Here is a 24,441-nt window from a genome sequence, read left to right as displayed (position 1 = left end):
TGGATATCATGGTTTGTCTGGTGACAGTTTAAATTGGGGAAAATAGAAAACAAGCCCTTCAGTGATCTTCCTGAGGAGTATAGAACGTCGACATACTATCAAAAGAAGTATAGAGGGATCATTTAAATGGGATTTGTCTAAATTAATGCATGAAATATAAGTGATGTTAAAGCCTCAGGGTGAAAATGTCCATTGTCTTTTGATTAAACATATATTTTTTAAGCAAATGAAACCAACACTGCCCATTGACACAACCCTGCATACTGTGTAGGGGAGAAACTGCAGCAACCGCCACCTGGGAAAGAAAAAAAAAAAAACAACTCCAGGAGTCCAAGATAGTTGAAAATCTATCTCACTTTTATATGACACTAGAATGACATTAAGAAAACAGGGGAAAAAATACAAACCCACATGCATTTTGGAGGAAGAAAATCAGGCTGGGGAGATGGAAGGGGAAAAAGAGAAAACACACACGCCAACACTGTAGAATACATGAATACATCATCATCCTTTCAGTGACCTTTGAATCTCTGTGACATTTTATTCTAACACATGAATTCATAAATATAATCTTCTCTCACCATATTGCCTATCTATACGAGTCTCATACATCTATCTGTACATCTACTGTAGCATATTGCATATCTCAAATAGAGGAGGGTCGTCAATAGTCATTTTATACTCTGGATTCCCTGCGAAAGGGAGATAATGTAAGTCAATGAGAATAAGAATGATGACAAAGTGTCAAATAAACACCGAGGTGTCTTTTCTGTCTTGTCTCACAGCTGCAGACAGAGACGCGCTGCAGTGTTTTTGACAGTGACATCTTTGTGTGTGGCTGTTTGTGCACGCGACATGTACATATTTATTGTTTATGCTAGAGCCTGACCAATTTATCGGTTCAGTAATAAAAATTGGGCCCGTATGAGCCTTTCAAAAACTTGTGTTGTTCAGAATAAACAATGCAGCAAAACACAATTTGAAACCGTGTCATTTATGTTATTATTATTATTATTATTGCTATGATTTGTTTTTCAGATGTTTACAATGTGGAAAATATGTTTTACATACATTTTATCTCAAACATTAAGTTGATTTGCTTAATTTGAATACTATGTGTTTGTGTTTTCTCTTCATTTACAGTTCTTTATAATTACATTTATATCACCTATGATAGTTCCAGCTCACCATCCAATTATCATATAAGTAGTATAGATAATGGAAGGGAGCTATTAAGGGTTTTATAACCACTCTGCTTTTTTTTACTCATTATCAATATCGTTCAAAAAAAGAACACATTTGTCAGGCTCTAGTATATTTACCTCTATGAAGTGCATAAAGGTCCAACTGTACCTACAGTAGATGTTAAAGATTATAACTATATCATAATGACAGCTCATTACGTTTGGTCAAAATGACAGATTACACCAACTTGCCACAGTCTCAGGTGAAGTTCTAATATCTTGCTACAGTCAAGCAGACCTGAGTCAAATAATTATTTGGGTTTAAAGCAGAAAGAAAACAAAATCCCACTCCCAATCCCAGGTATTCTGATGGTAAGGTGACCATACGAACCTTAGCAACCTTTAACATTGGTATCTTTCTATATATATAACGCGAATAGCAAGTGTTAGTATATTTTGGCAAATTTAACAAGAGGAAAAGCTTGAGACAGCTTGATGTTAGCTAAAAAGGAAGCACTCCAACGTAAATAAAGTTGTAATCTTACCTTCATAAATTATATACTGTTCCTCCACAGGTGACAAAGCTAACCAAAGCAGCTAACATTAGCTTTAACTAGGCCCAGTCCACATGTAGGCTGGTATTTTTGAAAGCCTAGCTTAAACTGTGGGTTTTGGATTTTAAACACACAGAAACCGTGGGTTAGGTTTTTCGGAAATTTTGGAAAACTCCAGCCAGGGTGAAGACTTTCACAGTGTATGTGTAGACAGGAAAAACAAAGTGCCTCCTTGGTTTGTTTACATGAGGTGAGTTGTGTTATGGTGCTGGACGTAGCCAAACTTGTGCTAGTGTTAGCATTGCTAAGTGGACTTTTAACATGCTTACATATACTTTACATAGGCTACATAGTTTTGTTGTCTGCCTACCAGAACAATATTTAGCAGCCTGGCCACGTGTTGTCTTGGCATGGTTTTGGCTGCCCTTAACAGTGGGATTTGTTTTAGCACTTATATTAGCATGAGTGCCATTGTGCCACTGTGATTTTTAAATTGCCAGGATCATTGTGAATTGGTAAAAAGGAAGTATCTTTGAGGAAGATGTTTGTAAAGGTCCATACTCATCCAAGTTATGGTTTCTTCATATTCTTCAGACTTTCTTGAGTTTTCATGGAGCAAACTGTCAAAGGGTAAATATCTGGGCATTGCCACCAGTCAGTTTGAACTGAAGAAGCCTCTCAGACAAGAGGGAAACTTCAAGAAAACTTAAACAAGTCCAGTCACTTATCTATAGGAAGACAAATTCAGCATCTGCCTGATAAAAATGCTGCATGTGAGCTGCACAAAGGAATGAGCGAGGGAAATTTGGAAAATACATTTGTATTGTACTGTGAAATATTCTATTTATCCCCTCTTTTAAGTAAGTGTAATTTTGACCCGTAGAAAACCTACTTATCATGGAGGCTGAGAATGTTTTTTACTGAACACTTAATTATTTTTCTGTTTAAAATGGTTAAATACAGGACAAATATTATATTTTATTCTCACTAATCTGTCTGATATGTCTTACAAGACATCTCTATGACACATTTGCCTTGTTACCATCAGAAAAGGTCTTTAAAAATAATGGGCACACCTTTTTTTTGTTTTTTAAAGACACTTTCAAATGCTGTTTTACATAGCAAATCATTTTTTGACAATAGAATTTGGCCCAGGTCTGCACTCAATACATTTTAGCCCTTTCATGGGGAAGTAGAAAGCACATAGGGTCCACTCTCAAAGTGGCCAACACTTCCACTAACAACCCACATGTATTCTCAGCAGCATTCACATTTCCATTCCTTCTATTCAAAGAGGCCCTTTTGTCAATTTTCAGACTATCAGGCTGCTCGCTCTTTCCTGGGCTCCCTCTCGGAGAACGGAGACAGACATGTCTACATTCGGTCAACTTCAGTACACCGAAGTTGGAAAAGAACACGGAAAATGTATTTTTCCTTTTCTGATATTCTTTTACCCACCCAATCTGCTAAAAAGGTTGATGCTACTTTTACTGATGGATTTGACAAAACAGACAAAACAGACAAAACAAACAAACAAACAAGAAACAACTGTACAAAGTTCAGTTCTTCCTCAAAAGAAACATCAGGGTTAGCCATCTTTTCAATACTAACAACACTGTTTTTGCACAAAGGTTGACGGCACGGTGGGTCAAACAAGCCCTGTTCCTTAGAGAAAATTACATTATTTTTTTGCAGTTTCATCAAAATAACATCACTTTCAGAAATGTTTGTCCATCACTGCAGGTTTCCAGTCCCGCCCCTCCAATGGCTTTCCAAATATTTTGCATTTCAGCATGGCTCAAATGTGAAGCTCTGGACTGCCAGGCTGACTCCTGGTAACTCTAAAAGGCTAAGCCTCTTGTCATTATTGTTAAGTCCCTTCATACTGAAAACACACATCCTGTGGAAAGGGGAGGATGTCCAATCTCAGAGGAGATTTTTTTTGTGAGAAACGACTGATCCCGAGCAGCCACATCCAAGAAGAGAGAGAGAACAGACGACTGAAAGACGAGAGAATTCCAGAAATGGTTTCACAGGACAATTTCACATGTCTCTCCCAGTTCTACTCTCAAGGTCCGGACGATCCAGGAATGCAAATTGATAAATAGGTCAACTACAGACAGACGGACAAGTGTTTTCATCTATTCTTCCTCGAGGTTGTGTCTGTGGGTTGGCTGCTGCTTTCCATGTTGAAACCTGTTACATCACTGTCTTCCTCTGTGCCTCTTGCCCTTCCTTCCGTCCAGGGATGGGACAAGTAACCATGAGCATCTACACCATAGACGTGGCGTCCATCTTTACTCCGCGTGGACAGATTGGTTTGGTCCAGAGAACCTGTGCTGTTACATTTCTTGATCAACTGGGGTGCCAGAGAACCGGGCGTGAGCAGAGACGTCAGTGAGAGGCTGATCAGTGTTTCTGATAAGTGTTCACTGTTAAAAGTCTGGCGGCAGCTATCTCCACCTGTCCCAGTACCCACATCCTCATCCGAAGGGTCCATGGAGTCTTGGCGGGGACAGCCTGGGCTGGTGCTGCCACCTCCACAGCTGCTTTGGCTCCTCTGGTGCCCCCTGGTGGCTTTGAGGGAAACAGTATTACTGCGTCTCTTAACTAAAGCATTGCCCTGGTCTCCTGAGACTGGTTCCTGGGGATGTAAGTGGTGGGTGGGTAGAGGGCAGAGGAGAGGCACTGGGAGGTCCAGGTCCCGGTGCGGGGAGACGCTGAAGCTGAGACCCTCCTCTAGAGTGGTCTGCAGGCTACCCTCCGAACTGCCCGTGGCCAGGGAGGAGTCACTGTGGGATGGGTGCTGCACACAAAAAAATTAAAGAAAACAATCATCAGAAATTCCGCACATTTTAAATATAAGGATATCATAATCAAGCTTTCTTTTAAATGATCAGACTAGGACTAATTTCTTTCAATAAACCCTCCCAAATGACACATACGGGACCTTTAAACTAGCGCTGCAAATTATGATTACTCTCATTAGTGATTGATCATTTCATTATTTCTCTCAATCAATAAATTAGTTGCTTGGTCACTAAGAGGTGAACAATGTTGACCGGTATTTAAATGTAAGAAGCTAGAATTGGAAAAACTTCAACTCAAGCCAATTAATGAATTCCCAGACTATGTGATAATTAAATTAGTGGTTGATTTTTAACTGGTTAATCGATTCATTGTTGGAGCCCAAGTTTAAATTTTTTCCTAGTTCCTTTACAAAGAAATAGGCAGTTTCTTTGCAGTTTCTCTGCAAACAAGGGGAAAAATAAGTCCAGTCCAGTCCCTATGTGTTCTTTTTTTTCACAGGGACTGTGCTGGATTTGCTTTATTTATGCAGTCTGTCAGTGCAGCCATCAAGGTTTTCAATGAAGTACCTGAACCGTTTAAAAGCTTTGAGTTTAAATCAAAGCTTAAAAAGTGGAGCAGAGGGGCCAACTTTAATCTTGTCTTGAAGAAACTTTGAAATACAAACTATTACATTTGCAAGTAAGTTTGGAGTTTTAATGAAACAAAATCAAATCATAATGTTTATCCTGAGTAGTATAACACGCCCACTGTGTCACACAGGATTTGTTTTCCTCACATTGCTTTATCGGCTGAAGGGCATTGATCCCTATTGCTAACACTGGCACTGTTGCACACCATGCTCTCAGTATACAAGACCCAAGGGAGAGTGGGAGACTATGAAATGAGGAAAAAAAAAACAAGGGGGATTTTGGCAGAAAAAATCCCAAAGACTAGAGAGCCACAGAGAGAAAGATTTCCAAAGAAAAACACGATGAGATAAAGGAAAGTGAAGAAACAGGACGTGAGAAGACCATGAAGAGAGTGAGCCAGGAACAACAATGTGCACAGAGTCGGTATCAGACACAGGGCTGGTCGGGCTAATTAGCTGAACGCCACAGAGCATTACTGTTGCAGCTGAGGATCACAGAGGCACTCAGGCACGAGCTAAACAAACCAAACAGGTAGACGAGAGAGAGAGAGAAAGAGAAACCCGTCTCTATGGTTACACGGGAACAAGAACTAAAATAAGGGCCTTTTCATTCTTCTTGTTTCATGCTAGAGCCAAGAGAAGGGAGGTGGTAATTTCGATGTAGATGTAGTTCCTGGCTTTAATTACAAGTAAATGAGTTCTCAAGAGAGTTCCACGCGATAGAAGGATGTCATTGAATGTGAATGTGATCTGATCATCCACCAAAGCTATTGTTAAGTATTTCTGAGCAACAGGCGAAATGAGAGGCTGCTGTGTCTTATCTAACCATATCACTCCAAAGAGTTGATTTCTAACCGAGTGAAGTGCTGCCACCTTTTGACCAAAACAGGCTGAATCTCATTTAGTGCTGACAACCCGTCAGAAAAAGACCTTTGAATCGATATTTCATGTCAGTCTTTGATGCATTTGTTATTGTGTGGTGACAGTTTGAGGTGTTTTACAGTAACAAGCTTCCAGATCATAAGCTAGCTCAACATTATTCGTCATTAAATCCCTACTGACTGCCTGATGTGTGCTTGACGCATGACAAGTTTGGTTCACTGAACGTTCTCCCAGGATTCATCTATTTACACAGTGCCACCTTGTCTCTGATGTGTTGCACCCTGATACTCATGTCAGTTTTCTGTTTGTCTATCCACCCAACCATCCAAACACAGATGAAGCCATTCGTCTGTTCATAATACCTGAGAGCTCAGGGGTCTGCTGTTGGCTCCCGGTGAGCGTAGGGAGGCCCACGAGGCTGGGGAGGCCAACATTGACGGCCCTCTGTCTCCTGGGCCAACACTGTTCCCAGGACTCCCTGGATGAGCTGCGGCAGCTGGATGAAAGAAGTCTGCTGGTAGATGGAAGAGAGGCGAAGACCTGCCACCACCTCCACAGCAGCTTTCTCCATCATTATCTGAAAAATAAACAAGTGTTATAACTTTATCCAATTCAATCAGTGTTTTTTGTGTGTCGTGTATTGTGTCCCATTTCAGGGTGGAATTGGAAAACCACAAGACAATGGACATTGATCCAAAATGAAAAGCAAATGCTGTTTGTGCACCTCAATATATGGTGAGCTAACACACTCTTTATCATCAGTATTATTCATAGATTGCTTGATCTAAAATTACACTTTTTTAACTGGTGAGTTGTGTTCAGTAAGTGTGAGAATAGCAATAGTATTTGGTGTGCTCCAAGGTTCAGTCCTGGGGCCCTTTTTTATTCCCCTGCAATTCTTCCCCTCCTGTTAGTGCTATAAAACAAATGTATCAGTATTATTATTATTATAATAATGATAATGATAATTATTATTGTTGTTATTATTATTATTATTATTATTATTATAATAAAGTAGTAGAAGATGGATGGATGGATTATCGTTTCTTAATATTTAATTTAATTTAATTTAATTTAATTTAATTTAATTTAATTTAATTTAATTTAATTTAATTTAATTTAATTTAATTCAATTTAATTCAATTTAATTTAATTTAATTTAATCAGGTTAGTCCCATTGAGATCAATGATCTCTTTTACAAGGGAGACCTGGTCAAGAGGGCGGCAGCATAACTACATCAGAAACAATAAACAGCAGATAAAATGGACAACAATGCTTACATAAATAAATACAGAATTAAATTTAATGCATGGGGATGGTGCATTCATTCTCCTGTGAAGATTTATATTATTTCACAGCCTGGGAAATCACATTTCTCTCACAAGAAGTTTGTAAAAATGTTGCTGCAGTATTTGTTGAAAAATCAACACAATTATTATGGATTTCTGTCATGGATTTGATTTTGCATGTTTAAGAGAAATGGTTTTATCTAAAGTCAAACATTTCTAGTTATAAAAAGGTGAGTATACAGTAAGGTTTGAAGATGAAATGTGATTTGTGTTTTTAACCATAAATACACAATGAAGTTGAACAATCCCCCTGAATTGACTTTGAAGTTTAATGCTCTATGATGACAACCATATTACTGGGGTAGTGTTGGGGGGTACAGCTCCATAAGCATGCCATCACATGCCATTCATCAACATGTCCGTGCCTGTCTTGCTGCTGGGCCTCATCTATCACAGCTTTAATTGCATTGGAAGTCAATCATTGTGTACCTGTTTCTCAATCTGAAAAAAAAAGTCCTGTAATTTAAACCCTACTGTCATTGTCACATCAAAGTCATGGCTTAATGAAATTGTGGCGGTAAATCAGCAGCGAGGGTCACCACATCCCCGACAAAGATAATAAGGAACGCTAATGAAAGAGATTGTCTTAATATGATTTAATTGATGTGGGAGATGGAATTGAACAATTTCAGTGGTGTTGAATACAAAACATATTTATACAAAGTGGGTTTTATTGGAATTATTATTATTATTATTATTTTTATTAATAGCATAAGCAATCTCTTCTTCAGGTCCACCTGACCTGTGACCCGAGACTTTACCCAGGAACCTAAGGCTTCATATTTTATGCAGTCGACTGGCTATGGATAAGGTCTTGTTCTACTTCAGTGGGTCAGTGGACTTTTTGTGTAATAATCGAGTTAGCCCTGGGAAGATTCAGTTCCTGCCAGGTCAGAGGGCACTGATACAGGTTCGACTAAATTTTTCCCTTGTTTGCCTAAACTGGCTGTGGTGTATACGGGGACCCAGATTTTAAAGATGGCACAGTATAAAATAAATGGTGACTAGTGCAAATTTACAGCCCTATCTTGAACACAATATCATTTTGACTTGATTAATGAGTCACGTTTTATGAAATGTTTGGGAAACACAAATAGATCTTGACTTAAAGGTTGGGGAAACTCTGCAAATGTTGTTAGGGGACCCCAAACAAATCTCCCACGACCCATCTGTAGGCCCTGACCCAGCTTCTTTTGCTATACTGAAACAAAACTGAAAAGAAATCAATCAATCCCACTGACAATATATGAGCTTTCAATCTGAAATTACATAATACATTATGTGTTATAGCCACGCTACTATTTCAATCAGCCAGAGAGGAAAGACAGAAAACCTTGATGCATATCCTGAATGTCCTTGGAGGGTGGATTATAGTATGCATCACAAACAGGCACAAAGAAAAAGGCTGCTCATATGAATCTACGTACTGTAAGGCTGGCATTGGCGCGATAAGATTTAACGTTAATTGGTTAAGCAATCAGACTTTAAATAAGTGCTGATCTAATCAGTATCCTGGGTAGATTTGGTTTAGAGTCCAGGTCAGTTTTAGGAAGAATTATTGGGTTGTTTTGAGCCTGGACACACATTTCTTGACTCAAATTTCAGAAGGTTTCAGGCCCTGTTGCCAAGGTTAATGCTGTAATTTTATTATTACACTACCTGTAACATGTGCGGGACTCCTCTGCTCCAACAAAGGAGGGTTCACCTGATGATGGACGCCCACCTCAAACAACTCCCGGACCCCGTCCTCACTCCCAGAACTGGATGGACGAAGCCCTCTGTAGCCCACCTGAGTGGACAGCTCCTCTGAACTGTGGGAGTCACTGCTGCCCATCTGAGCACAAGATGGGTAACAAAACACATAGAGAATAGAGTAAAAAGAGAAAGAGAGTAGAAACAAAGAGATGGAGACAGAATAAGCATGACATCCAGGTGCACTGATGTTCACTGGAGCGCGAGTGAGATCCAAACTGAAGCCTTTCATTTCCTCTTGTCATAATAGAAATCTGAGTACAATTTGTTTCCAATTTCAAAAAGCTCGCTTTTCATGTCCCCTCCTTTATCCATCAACAACACAAGTCTGATTAAATTTGATGAGGTAAAAATAAAATTAAAAGGCGGGCTTCAAAGCTTTAAATTGCTCGGCTGTTGTTGTCGCTGTCACTTGTAAACTGGATCAAATGAACTGGACCTCAATAACGGCAGTGATGACAATAACGGCAGTGATGAAACAAGCCAGGTGGAACCGCAGTGAGCTGAGAGAACAACGTTGACTGGGAAGATGGAGATATGAAAGACATGCTCACACACACACACACACATACAAAATCCGTGTTCTAAATCAGAGTTTTATTCCACTATTCCTGTGGGGACACACCCTGAGAGTAGAGTTAAGGGTCAGGGCTCTGTAATTTTTGTTTTCTTCACGTTTACCATAAAGTAACAAAATCGGGACATGCTGTCACGTTTAAATTCTAAACCTTAACTGTAATTTAGCCCTTGAAGATACATGATGTAAGAGATGTATTGTATGAAGTAATAACATGACCATGACGTGTTTTGGACTGTCTTTGACTCTGACACACAGGTTGCATAACGAGTTACTCAAAGGCAGCAACTATAGGTTGGATATCCCTTAAAATAATGAACTTAAAAAGCCTCAGTACCCCTCTCAAAAACCTCCCATTCAGAGGAAAAAAACAACAACAGTATAGATGTTAAAAATCTAGACACCTGAAAGCAGAAAGGAATATGAAGAGAGATTCTAAAGATTCTTCTACTATTTTCACCTTGTCTCTCATCTCAAAGTTTATAAAAACAAAGATACGGACGTCTTGTCTTTTGTGTCTAGGAGACACCCTTCTGTGTTTTGTAATTTCGCAATCGCAGTGCATGCTTTAAACATTAAAGGCCAAAGGTTTGCATATTTGACATAATGCAGTCGTTGTACTTGTAATGAATTGAATAAAATCGAGTACTACAGCTCTTCACAGTCAAAAACAGTTTCACTTCAATCCCAGAAAATGAGCTGTTGTGCATTCACCTTAAATTCTTTTTCAGATTATATTTAAAAATTTAAAACGGCTTGTTCACTTGCACGCAGGAGCAAACACACACACACACACACGTATCTCTGGGGCTTTGAGTGTTCACAGCTCATGTCACACCTCTTCCATCTTGCTAATCATCATTAATTACTATTTACATGCTTTACTGCCTGATTAAAACACCTGCCTCCCTATATGCTCTTGACATGAGCATGCAGGGTTGTATGTGTGTGTATGTGTGTGTGTGTGTGTGTGTGAGAGAGAGAGTACCTGGCTGTCTCTGACCAGCAGCTGGTAGTTGCTGTGTTCATCAAGGCTGAGGTCATCAGGCAGCGCTGGAGACGATGACTTGTCTGACAGCTGCTCCGACATGAGAGACGCCTGCTCCACCTCCGCCAGTCGGATCTGTCCAACAAACACACCGTAGCCGGTCGTATCACAACCCCGGCGTATGCAATTTACCAAGAATAGAACATCCACAGTCACATAGTGAGTCATTTGTGAGGTGTACGTGAGATACTCCAAACCAAGACAGGAGTATCGTGCATTTCAATTCTTTCTTTCTTAATTTTTGAAAGTGATCTGGCGTGAAAAGTGTTTCTTTACACTGACGTTCTGTGTCTGTAAAGGAATGCAACATATAAATGATCTCTTAGGGTCCATGTATACCTTCTCAGACCTAAGCACATGTGTGCACGTGGGAACTATTAAGCCCCTTTTCCACCTATGGTACCAGCTCGCCTCGCCTCGCCTCAGAATGGCACAGTTTGGGGCGGTTTTCCACCACAAAATAGTACCTACTCAACGTGGGCGGAGTCATCACTGCACGGCTGCATGAAACTGCCGTGACTTTGTTTCACACGCGACACACTAACGAGTGACTAGTGACTTGTAAAGCAGTTGTTTTCAGTGCAACTGAATCACTAGAATCAGTTAATTAAATAAAGATTTGTTCAGTACTTCCTTCATGACCGGAGAACAGACTCCATCTGACACAGTCACTGGTCATGATCAGCAGTGCTGTGGCTAAATACACCAGACTCCACTGTTAAATATTGCGATTTTAGACATTTCCCAGGTAATTGTTGGAGATTAACCCAGGTTTTTAGGATTGTTAAGTCTTTTTAACTGATCAGTTTGGCACTGTTCGGCTTGAAATCAGTAGCCGGCACTCGCATGGAACCCCGCCCAGAGCAGGTACTATGCTAGAGAAAACGCAAAATAACCGTGCTATGCCGTGGCGAGTCGGGTTGAGCCAGTGGAAACGACTAGATTAGATTATTAGGAAAGCAGTGCCTTTAATTTACACTTATTTTGGTCTAGCTGTAATTTACCGGAAATTCTCGCTCTTGCAATCAACTTATTTTAATATACAACAGGATAAATCTGTGTTTATGATAAATTGCTGGGACTTAGGACAAACTAAATGCACATAAAAGCACATAAAAGGAGTAAAATAAGTAAAAAATAAAGAAATGAGAAGGTGAAGTAGTGAAGGTCACGTTCGATTGCTGCATATTTGCACAATTTGAGGGAAGAGTAATAAATAAATACGCCATCACAAAGGTCCTGGGGGAAGTTGTTATTGCATGTATGTAGATAGAAATTTAATCAAGGCACAAGTGTTACCTTGTTTGGTCACATGTTATCTATTTTAAAACATCGGCTGAGCGGTGGTTTGCCACTCACACACACACACACATACACGGAGCTACAGATTGAAATATGCAATCTGCACATACATCACGTTGACTTCATGGGATCACCTCTGCTCTGAGCTGAAATTGTTTTTGGTCCTTACATGTGACTGATGTGTTCGCACGTCTGTGTGCGTCATGAGTGAACGCACATGGTGAGGAAGCAGAGGTTTCAGACATCAATCATCGGCGGAAAGGTGGAACTACGATGGGATATTTTCCTTTTTTTTGAGAAACTAGACCTTTTGTGAGTCTATGAGGCAGATGATAATATGACAATGGTAATAATAATAATATATATTCACAAAAGTGGGTTATGAACATGAAAAGTATGTCAAAAGCATAATAAAACAGTTTTTAGAGGTAATTTGAGAAATATTACTGATTCAACAACCAGGCAGGGAGTTTTTAACCCTTAGAACACAAAGTATTTTGTAGTATTTTTTCCAAAACACACGACGTGCAATATAGAGTGTCTTATATCCTTTTTTTCAGCACAACCAATATAGACAGTGACCTTGTCAGGACCAGCAGTCCTTATGTACCTCAAAACCTGGTCCTAATAAGGCAAAAACAAATTTCTAAAAAAACAATTTTTTAAGACTGAAAATGTCTGTCTGGACTTTTTTATTTGCTTAATTTAACCATAAAAGTACTAGTCCTGTGAGTAAGTGCTTTTGCCCATTTTCCCCAGAATAACTTCCAACATCTGGCAGTTATTTACAATTTATAAACTCTCTGAAAGAGTGCGAGTGAAATTATCGTAATTACCACGTTATGTTTGACGTGCATCTTCTCGGCTTTCGGAAACCGTTGGAATTTTTCCGACAGCACAAACCGTTGCGTAACTAAGGTGATGCAAGTGCGCTTGTGCAAACGTGTCATCTCTCTGGAGGAGAGGTCCAAGAACCAGTAGAGGGCACTTGAGTACCACTGGTCGTATGAGCACCATCGTTTGAGAACCTAGTTAGTAGCTGATGTGATGTGTGTATACATCGAAAACAATGTATAATAATTCAAATGCATGCCGTCTGTTTTGTGAGGGATAAACATTTGGTTTTGAGGACTAATCCTCAGCATTTTTCTTACTCATTACCGTCATGAGGGAAACATCTGCATATGAAGAATGCACACAAATTGCACAGTGTCCAATTTACGGGGAGCCAGTCGACAACGATGAAAATACTAATAAATCACTCTGCATTGTCTTGATTGCGACAGAATAGGAAAAAAAAAAAAATGTGCAAATCTGCATTTCTGTGACAAGAATACAGCCAGTATTATAACTCATTTTCTGCTGCTGAACTTTAGTTTTGGAGACATGGAATGATAGTTTCATAAGTACACTGAAATAAATGTCAATTCTTAGTGAAACTGAGCCATAAACAAACAACCTGGGGGGGAAATGGAAGGTTGACCGGGGAACACAGATGGAGCGGGAGGGTATGTGCCGTGTGCATTTATGGGATTGAGACCCAGTCGTTTTGCTCTCAAAGCTGTTTGCAATACGCACTTTTGTTATGTGATGTGATGTGGGGGAGCACAGATTCTCTCTCTCCCTCTGCACACGGAAAACACACTCCTGACACTCTATAGTGACACAGTGCATTCCCCTAACCCTCCAAAAAGCCTGAATTTCTATTTTTTCTGCATGATTTACATAATAGGACTAAAAGAACTCGGATGCTTTTTCTTCTATAATTATTTGTATCCTTTATGAGGCCTGCTATGATGTATGGCTTTGGAGACAGTGGCACCATCTAACATAAACACGTCACCCTAATCTGTTCAAATGTCGCAGAGAAACTTGCAAAACTTTAACGTCTTGAATGGGACTTCCCACATTTGGATTAACACTGCCGCCAAATCTGTAATCTGGATCAAAGAAAGTGTTCGCACACACATACCAAATTACGTTCTGACCAACATATGGCATTATTTACAGATTTGCACATGAAAAGATATTTAGATTTTACGGAGCCTGGGACGTGACATGTGTGGGGAAAAAAATGAATTAATAATGCATGTTATTGTGTGTTATATGTAGTTGTTTTAAATAACTGTACTGACACTTCAATTGTCACAAAGTAACAAATGGACACAAGTGGTTGAGCTTTCAGAACAGTGTGCAGGGACCGTCTACAAACTGCAAACCAGACAAAGCAAATATTCAAAATCACCATAATATAGTGTAGTGTCTCTAATATGACCACACACTTTGTTAATCTCCTCAAAAATTATACTAAAATCCTTGTTTGGAAAAAAAAACATACTTTTTCCATAGTTTATGGCAATTTCTATTCTTAAATATGCTTCTAATATATAATCAGTGCCTGTAATAAATCACTACAGGCTTATTTCCTGTCAGTAATACTAAAACAGTATTTGGGAAAAATACTTTTTCATAATTTCATAACTTCTGGGAATTTTAATTCAGAAGATCAACACCATAATGCAATGTAGTGCCTTAGTGCCTGCTACACTGACTTCCTCTGTGGTGCCGGTGATAGATTATTCAGGACTCCTTCCTGCCGCAGCGACCCTGTGATCCCTCACGCTTGCGGAGGCCACCGTGTGTCCAGAAGCTCAATGTGCTCCACGGACGAGCAGAATCGCTGCAGCCAACGCACCGGAGTGTGATGTTTCCTCTGCAGAAGCACCGTCAGTGACTCCCTCTGGATTTACTTACTCGTGTGTTGCTTCAGCCATTAAATATTTAGCTGTTACCTTTTACTGTGAATGGGTCTGGGGCCCATTATGTTTCCTTGAATAGGGAAAAAAATGTACTTTACAGAAACAAGAACGCACCGATGATTTTACAATGCTTTGTTTGTTTGTTTGCTGCACACACTGGAAAGCTCCTGTGTGTGCACTGACTGTAATTACACCGTCTGTCTTTGTAATTCATACTGCGGTCCTCATCTGTGGCCCCGTTTTTGTGTGTGGCTTGAATTTATTTATTTATTTTTTCTTCTTCCTTTGAAAAATGCTTAAAGATCAGCAGAGCAGATTAGCGTCAGGCTAATATCCACACTAATTGTACATCTGCAGGTCTTGTAGTGCCGATTAACATGAGGCAACATAAAAAAAAAAGAAAAAAGAGGATATATTTGTCTTGTTATGATGTTTTGTTCCTCAATGACCTTGATTCATTATCTGTTTTCCTGGTTTTATTCTGGAACCAGATTAATGGCTGCGATGAAAGGGATTGAAGAACATTCACACTTTATTCTAGGGGGAGAATTATTTTTGCACACGCCAATGGAGTCGACGGCCTCAGCTCCGTCTAACCTGAGGAAGGCGTGTAGATAAAGTAACACTAGGGAAGAAATACAGCACAATAGTGGGTCTATACTGTAAAAAACAATATTTATGGAAATGACATGTTTGTACATCTGTTCATATGATAATATCTTGGAAAAACCACATGCATGAGAAAAATAAAAACCCTAATAAATCATTAAAAAATATTGTATTTTATTGTTCGCAAATGCACTTGTTCTTTGCGCTCCCTGATTTGTTCTTCGTGCTGCGGTTTATTGTTTAGGGGTGGGGCTTAGGAAGCTGCCTGCTGATTGGCTACTGAGTTTTGGAGCGACAGCTTGGAGTCGCTGGCCGTCTGGAACTCGCTCCGCAAGTTTTCCCCCGTTGACATCCGACAAAATAATTGTAAGTATCTAACGTTTGTCAGATTATAAACGTTAGATACTTACAGTTATTATAATTATTTTGTCGGATGTCGACGGGGAACGAGTTCCACACGGACAAGGCGACTCCATGCCTGTGACTACTTCCAGTCCATTGAGCTGTCGCCCACCCGCAAACAAAAATCTAATTTAATTTTAAATTTAATTAATTTTGACCTGCAATTCAGTGGCAATTGGAGTGTTACTTTGAGTCTTATTGGGTTTCTTGTCCAGTAAAAAATAAACTCAAAATACAATTAAAAAAAACAGCTACTTCCAACACAACAAGTAATACATGAGTGAATGAGATAAAAAGGGAAATTATAAATTATAAAAAAGGGTCCAAGATGGTTGAAAAAAACAAAACGTATAGACAGCAAACAAGCTTCTTCAGGGTCAACAAACCTGGGTATTTATAGCTTCCAAGACACGTGGACAGACAGAGAGGGTGTGCGTGTGTGTGTGTGTGTGTGTGTGTGTGTGCGTGCACATGCCCCTACTGACCTCTTGTGGGTGACTCTTGCAGTCCTTACAGACAGGAGGAGAACAGTAGTGGTGGAAAACTGAACCGGAGAGGTTGTCAATCATGTCTCCTTCCAATGAGTCCTTAATAAGCAGAGACACACTGTCCAACCACTGGCTCTCCTGCAACACACACACACACACACATAAGCAAACACAGGCACATTATTATACACAATTTATATCAGTTTGAATAGGCTTCTGTGAGCTGGATTTCTACAAAAAAACAACTAGACTGACTTCCATGAAATGTAGCGGAGGAGTGGGGCATGACCCACAGAAGAATCCATTACATTTTGGAGTGGATTAGAGGGATGGATACAGGAAATGTTCTATTTGCACTTAGTGTAGGTGGTTGTGACAGAGTCCAACACATCCCTCCTTGTGAAGCAGTGAATTTTCATGATTGCATTTTGTTTTCTGCACAAAATAAACACATGTACTTTAATAATAACCCCCGTCTCTATAATCTTTCTTTCCAAGATAAGCAGAAGAAATTATATATTTTTTTTTTTTGTAAAAGTGCGTAATCACTTTAAAATAATGACTATTTACCTATAGGCTTATAATAAGCATTATATATATATATACATTTTGCCCAAAGAGACAAAACAGAGTGTGAAAGAAGAATGACGTCCTTTTTGACATGTGAAGGCCACTGTAGTTCACTTACATGCTCAGGAAAGGAAACTTGTCCACTAATACTCTACAAATAAAATATCCCACCTACGGCACATACCTGTATTCAGTTTAGAGAAGACACAAGCACTGCATTTTTTTTTCTCTCACCTGCTTTAAATCTGAACTAATTCTCTCTTTCACCTCTTTTTTTTTGGTAATGATCCCATCGTGTGTTTAATTAACAGGAATCTGCTGGAGCTGCTGTCATTTTCAGCCACTGTTGGCAGGTTGAACCTGCTTGAAGTCAAGCCAGAGGGACAGATGAATATCAGTGGTGGACGAATAATTAGACAAACCCTGCGAGTATCTGTCTTTTCTCTTCTTCCTTTTTTTTGGAGGAAGGTTTTAAAGATTAGTATTTGGAATTAGGTATTGGACTGAAGTTTTACTGCAACACATGACACATAAATTAATCTGCGGACTAAATAATTCACTGTATGTTGCTTTGGTGCTGCCAAACCCCAGATTTAGTTCTATACATTACTAGTCACACATGTGGAAACTGGTTTGATTGTCTTTTATTATTTATATACTGTATCTGTTATATATATCTGTCTTTTTTTTTATTTATCATTTAGATCTTATGGCAATAAACTGAAGTGAAACTTGTTGAAACTGGTAATGGAGAAAATGACATGTGGCTACAGTGCATTTTAAGCATTGGTTTCACTACGTTACCCTTTTATCACCACACTGAGGCTTTTCTTGAAAAAGAAAATGTGACATTATTCTGTATCCAATACCATTCGAAAGACAACGTTCATTAACTTTTAGTGTGTATGTTACAAGTGCTTCTTATGACTCCTACACAACACCAGCCCAACTTCTTTACTTTGCTGCTCCTGCATCTTCAGACAGTGACCGAACGGGAACTGCTCAATCAACTCTTTTCTACTCCTCTTGCTCCACGTGAGCGCTGCGTCCGGGTGAAGAGGGCATTAACGGTCGATAGTCAGGCCTTGGCAGCACCTGCTGGTGCGCTGTGAGCCAGTACACACGTATGCGTTGTTTTAAGTGCTAGGTGATGCACAGTGAGGGGTAAGGCAGCCTGATTGATTGGCTACGCTGGGGGCCTTGGTTGCGGTAAATGGAGCCCATGACCTTGTTTGAGTCAGTGCACTAGCATCTGCTTCCTCTCCCATTCTTTCAACCCTACACAGCTGATAGTGTAGTTGTTGTTATTTCACAGAAATGTAACTTCCGTTAATATGATCGTGCGCTAGTTTGTTAATCTCAATTTTAGTCAGACTAAGATGATAATATGTCCTTTTTAATGTCACATAAACGTTAGTCCGACTAAAATCAAGCTTGTCTTAGTCAGACTAACATACCAGCATAATGTGATTCATAGTCCGATTACTTGGTTTTCACGATTAACATGTACAGCAGGTACGAAACACAGCACGATCCATCACACCGTCCATTTCCCGTTAATGGTTTGTTTTTCCAGGACGTGATTCGATAAGCACTAGCTTATAGAGATACGGCGCCACCTATGGAGGCGGAGTCAGAAATACTCGGCCAATATTTTTTCCTCCGCATTGCCTGTCTTAGTCGTACTACGGTCTTAGCTGTACTTTTCACACATATTCATATGCTGCATACAGACATGGACTCAATCACTATTGTGTCCATGGTCTATTTTCCTCTTAGTAGGCAAACAATTTATAAAATTGACATCATGGTCAAGAAAACTTGACATTGTCAAGATTTCACGTCGCCCAAAAACTTTCCTGCACTGCTCGCAGGAAGTGATTTGTTTTCTGTCCAGACAGACTGTTTGAAACTGACTTATTCTCAGTGTTATTCCTCGTTTGTGTAAATCCCATTTTTGACCTTTTGCAACATTTTAAAATCTTGTGAGATTGTGTTTACAGTATGAACTCTTAGCTTCCTAACAATAACTGTGAATTAATGAAAAAACAGGAGAAGCAGAAAAACCAAACCTTTCTCCACAGGGAGATTAAACAAGCGCTCGAGCTGTAATGACTTATTTGCAAAATTCTCCAACTCTAGAACAATAAGACTGAAATACATTGATTTGCCTTCATGAGGATTGTGTTTCTTTAGAGTTTGTTGCACCCTCTCCACTCATATACTTTCATTAGCATGTTTCATCATAAGAGGAGTAAAGAGTTAGTCTGGTTTGTGCTCCTGATTTGGTAAAAAGGTTGGTACAAAACTACATTTTTAATGTTTTTAACTTGGATTTATTGATGTATTTCTCACAGTATCCACCAATGTTTTTTTTTTTTAATGATCAGAACATTTAGATGCTAATTTACCTTTTAAAATATATAAAAAAAAGGATAAACATGTACTTCTATGCTCTTGTACATTTGTATAAAGCTTAACAATGCCTTAAAATAGACACGGCATTTGAAACAGTTACTGCAGGGGTGTGTGGTAAAACGCTGCACTTACAACTGTCATTACATGCAAAACGCATCCACATTCAAAACTGTCATAAACACTCAAGCTATTTGGTTAATTTTAGCACGAGACTGAAAGTAAAAGTGTGTCTGCTTGAACACGTAATAAGATTCAAGATTCAAAGTGTTTATTGTCATATGTACATAAGAAACACGTTCCCTGAGCTGTAATTAAGTTCTTTCCATTTTCTTCCATATGAACGCCCTTAAAAGTAGCACAACATAAAGAGAGGCGACGACAAAGAAGACAATAACAAAGCACAAAAACACTATATATGTTAAACATCCTCTGACAAAGTGCAAGAGAGAGAGAACTTTAATCTGGACTGACATTCTTTGTTTTGTCATAAGCTTCTTATTCTCTCCACTTTCAGCATCTATAGTTTAATAAATCTCCACAGGTAGAGATGTTTTTGAGAGCGGTACCGGGACTTTTTAGCTTAATAATCAATTCAGTATTTCTGACAGTGCTACCAGTTGCAATATTAGGAGGAAGACAAAACATCTAATCATAAACACAGTTAGCAGCCTTCAAATTAAAAATACATTTGCTGCACTGTTGTTATCAGTGAAGCCAGTATTTAAATTTAGCATGTTTCCTTAATCTGTGATGACGCATCATGCTGATTTTAACATAATACATTTGTTAAGTAAATCACCTTTAAATGTCGTTACTTGTACGCCTACATTGCGATTGTGGTTATGGCTTTTTTGGAAGAAAATAGTAATGAAAATAAAAAATCCAGACTAAATCTGCACATAAACCGCCCAAACACCAGAATTCGCTGACTAATCAGAGCAGAGATTTAAAATACGGTGCATATAGAGAGACGTGATCCGCTGTATTCGCTCCTCTTATGGTTAAAAATATCAGTTCGCTGACAGACAATAAGCTCCGAGCACAATGAGACTGTGACAGACTCCGCCGCCCCCTCGCGATCTTCACTGAGTGTTCCCGCTCCTCCGCTGTCAGCCTCGCCTCTCCCTCTGTTCTCTCCTCCTTATCCTCTCACCCATTGATTCGGTGTCATCCTTTAAGATGGATGATAAAGTTAATTTCCTTTCGAATGAACCAAAGTATGAGAGAGAACTTCAGTTCATTCGCTTCACACGGCGCGCATTCAGACAAACGCGGGTTTTGTCGCCGTGGGAAGTACTCAGACGTAATCAAAAGCAGAATCAGTTTCTGCTTTTATTTAAAGGTGATATCTGTAAAATACGCAACAACAATTAATGGAGAACTATCTCGTGATAAGGAGACACAGCGGTGACAATAAAAAGGACTATAGAAACATTATATATGTAAAATATCCATATCAAACAAAGTGTATAGGGAGAAAGAGATAAATGCATGTTCTCAATGTTGCTCAGTGGTCTCCATCTCTGGTTGAGAGGTTTTTGAGTGGAGTACCAAGGCCTTTTAAGGTTCCTAATCATTCATTATTTATTATTTCATTCCGAGAGTGTCATATTTATGCCGTCTGTTTCCCTCAGCACTGCCTTACAGGCGCACGAGTGTGAGCCAACAGTGGATATCCACTAAGCTCAACTTTACAGTCCTTTTCTTGGCCGTTACTTTAACCTTTCTATCCTGGAACCTAACCCTAACCTCAATCTCTGACTTTTATTTGACCCCTTCTCCGCTCTGAGCGTCTAAAAGTGCCACCAGTGGGTTTACATTGAAAGCCTGGTGCATCTGTAAGGCAATGTTCTTAGATGAGAACGCGTTGGCTGGGGTCCTTGAGTCTTGAAGTGCCCCTAGTTGCACTACTGGGTGGATGACAGTGGGTGGCGCAACAGACCAAAACATTAACACAGTTTGCAGCGTGTAAATTAAAATTTACAGGCTATTTAACAAGCTTCCGTAATCTTTGGTGACACATCATGGTCCTTTTATGAAATGAATCATCTCAAAGTTGAGTTAAAGGACACATGGTGAGAACGCTGGGGATATTTATACTTGAGATTTAGGAATAATCAGCGATGGGATAAAGTTGGACTGAATCCACTCAGGTCCGGGCCAGTGTGTGGTGCTTTAAGCTACGCTGATTTACATTTTTGGCCACATTACAGACAGAGGGAACAAGCTGTAAAGATAATTATGAAGTGAAATCTAATAGATTAAAAGTTGCATTCAAGCCAAGGGAGGCGGAAACATCCGGTTGTCTGCTGATCCTTTCAGGAAACACCTCTCTGTGTCGTGTTTTGCTTTGTTTTGCGGCGTACAACTTCATTATAGTGATTCACTCTCACTTGCTTTTATCCACAGCAGGAAGCTCTGATAAACATATACAACAGAGAGAAAGGAGCAGCGAGCCTGTAAATAGCTTTAGAAGCTGAATGGTCGGAGAACTCAGGGCTGCTGGAGAATATAACGCGGAAAAAACAAGACGAATGGATGCTAAAGCCCCTTTTCCACTAGCGCGGCACGCCTCGCCTCGTAACTTTATAAAAAAAACAAAAAACAAAACGTCAGACAAACTCTTTTTGCGGTGTTTGACGTGCATCTCCAACCATGATCGTCATTCCGGACGCCCTCCACAGGAGACAAACTAGTTTATTGCATCTTGTGCCACAAGGGAAGGCAGGTTTCTCCAATCTGCCGTAAATGATTTGGCCCTCAGATATATTCTACAATAACATTCATCAGACAGACAGAAATAATGACTCCAAATGAATGCTAATGTTTCTCTTGTCGAGTGTGTGAATAGTAGCAACTGTTTCCAAATCAGTGCTAAATGTGACACGTTACAACTGCAGTATAAGCCGGATCTTTAGGAAAATTAGCCGTGTTCCAGGTTATGTAAATACTTGAGTTTGAAGATGGCAGATTTTCCTCCTTTCATCAGACAAGCAGACAGACGCACATTTAATATACAACAGAATGACCTGAGGCCATCTCTCCATCTCCGAACAGCTCTGGCTTTACTGACACGTGTTTCATTGCAGTCACTCTCTTTCACTATCATTTCACTGAAGGGAAAACACCTTAACTACTCTTTTCCTTTATGGTTTATTGTTGCTGGCTTTTATTGGACAATGCCATTCATTTATTTTTCTCTCAATTTCATTTTATTACTTTTTGGTCTACTGCATTTATGAGTAGAAAGAAAATCAATGAGTAAGTGATGATTGTGAGGGAAATTCATAATATAATTGAAAGTCCAGTTGTAAGGAGAACATGTTGTTTTGTACTGACTGAGCTATAGTTTCAAAGTTGGCTCCAAGAGATTGTGTTCATTCCTTGCCTGTAAGAAACCAGGAAGTCTTCCTGATTCTTTGGAATAAAGTTCATTTCATCAGAGGTTTGTGTGTCATCGTCCTTACGGCTGATGTTGCCTCTGTTCTCCTTGGCCAAGTATATACATATTAATCCCTTCAACGTAATCATCCAAGACTCTATAGGGCCTTCTTCCCTGTTTTCTAAAACCCTGATGGCGAAATTCTTCAACAATAGTTATACATTTGTGCTTCGGTAAAAGAAGCACAAAAGCCGCCCCCCATGCAAATCAGGGAGTGATCGGTCAATGTATGTTGAAGTTATAGGGCACTTCCTGGTTCCTACTTAAACTTTCTTGTTCGTCTTGGTCCATCACATCTTCCCACCAAGTTTCAGGAATTTTGGTGGAACTAAATTTTGCCTCTGTTTTCACCTTAGGGGGCGCTTTAGAGCACGATGCCAATATCGCATTTTCACTAGACCTGAACTCCGTGCAAAGTTTCCAGAGTTTTATGCAATTTAAAGCCACAGAATGACAATAATCTGAAGGAAAACAATAGGTTCCTCGCACAAATTCATGCCAGGAGCCGTTTCAATTCTTGTTCAGTGCTTTTTCTATTTCCCCTCTTTCCATTCCCCAACCTCTCCATTGTTTCTGTATGTTTGATTATTTACCAGTTTGTTTGTTTTCTGCCTCGACAAACATGACTTCTTAAATCTGCAGGTGCGATGTGGCCTTCCATCTTCTGTGAGGTGAGGGGGCGATGGGGTCCGGGAGTTTTCTTTCCACCTTTGCTGTTGTCATCTCAACACTTAGGGTTATTAGGGATGAGCCGATAAAATATTCAGTGTCATATTGGTTTTATGCTAATCTAAATCACTGGATTAGGTACCCTGCTGTTTTAGCTTGTCCCTCCTTTGGGGTTACCAAAGTGGATGATGCGCATTGATTTTGCTTTTCATTTTTCCGTCAGATGCCCTTCCTGACGCAACCCTCCCATTAATCCTGGCTCAGGACCATCAGAAGGAGTACAGTGGGTGTGGCCTCCCTGTGGCTGGGGTCAACTTAAAGTGTAATGTTGTAAAAAGACTAGTATTGGATCATCCTTACATCTATTTGCTCAGAAGTCCTGTTGCATCTTTACATTTAGTTTCTTCACGTTTGGCGTGAATGCAGCATAAATGTCCTCTTACCTGTGCTGGAGAATAGAGCCGACACTGATGATGCGTGCGTCCGTCATGAGCCGCGCCACCTTCTCCTCCCTCTCGCAGCGGTGCGATCACCAAACCACCCGGACCGCCGACTGTCCCCGCTGCAATCGGAGCACCGGAGACCATTCCGCCCACGCCTGGCCCGCCCGCGGCGCCACCCGTGGCCCCGGCGATGGCTCCGATGTTTCCCATCATGCAGCAGAGGCCTCCCTGAGCCAGCTCCAGCTCGATCTCGGCGTCCATCTCGGCGTCCTCCTGCGCCTCCTTGTTGGAATCGTCCAGATGCTTCATGAGCACGGCCACCACCACGTTTATCAGGACGAACTGAGCCGTGAGCACGAAGGACACGAAGTACAACGGAGAGATGAACTGTAGTCCAGGGTGGCAGCCGTAGTCACCGCCCGGGCGGCCCGGTGGACACTCCCTCAGTGTGTCCTGGAGGGTTTGAAAGGATTGTTTAGGGGCAGTGATTCCATATAGATTCTGTCATTCTCTGATTTGTCTAATAAATTCCCTGCAACCCAGTTGTGGGTCT

At 40.1% G+C, this 24,441-nt stretch overlaps 1 protein-coding gene across 1 annotated transcript in view; it reads right to left on the bottom strand.

Annotated features, from left to right (window-relative positions):
• Positions 1 to 339: 339 nt before the first annotated feature.
• LOC131466963 (voltage-dependent T-type calcium channel subunit alpha-1I-like) overlaps positions 340 to 24,441 on the bottom strand; it is a 230,690-nt gene continuing 206,588 nt past the window's right edge. Inside the window, exons 33-38 of the mRNA XM_058640603.1 lie at positions 23,889 to 24,341; positions 16,344 to 16,484; positions 10,727 to 10,861; positions 9,069 to 9,243; positions 6,422 to 6,636; positions 340 to 4,544 (exon numbers count right to left, since the gene is read on the bottom strand). Of these exons, the coding sequence (XP_058496586.1) occupies positions 3,876 to 4,544; positions 6,422 to 6,636; positions 9,069 to 9,243; positions 10,727 to 10,861; positions 16,344 to 16,484; positions 23,889 to 24,341 (1,788 nt within the window). The 3' untranslated portion in view covers positions 340 to 3,875. The remainder of the gene's footprint in view (positions 4,545 to 6,421; positions 6,637 to 9,068; positions 9,244 to 10,726; positions 10,862 to 16,343; positions 16,485 to 23,888; positions 24,342 to 24,441) is intronic.

The sequence above is a fragment of the Solea solea genome, chromosome 10 (assembly GCF_958295425.1).
Source record: "Solea solea chromosome 10, fSolSol10.1, whole genome shotgun sequence".
NCBI classification, from domain to species: Eukaryota; Metazoa; Chordata; class Actinopteri; order Pleuronectiformes; family Soleidae; genus Solea; species Solea solea.
The sequence above is the reverse complement of the archived record's forward strand: the minus strand, read 5'-3'. Positions and strand labels throughout refer to the sequence as shown.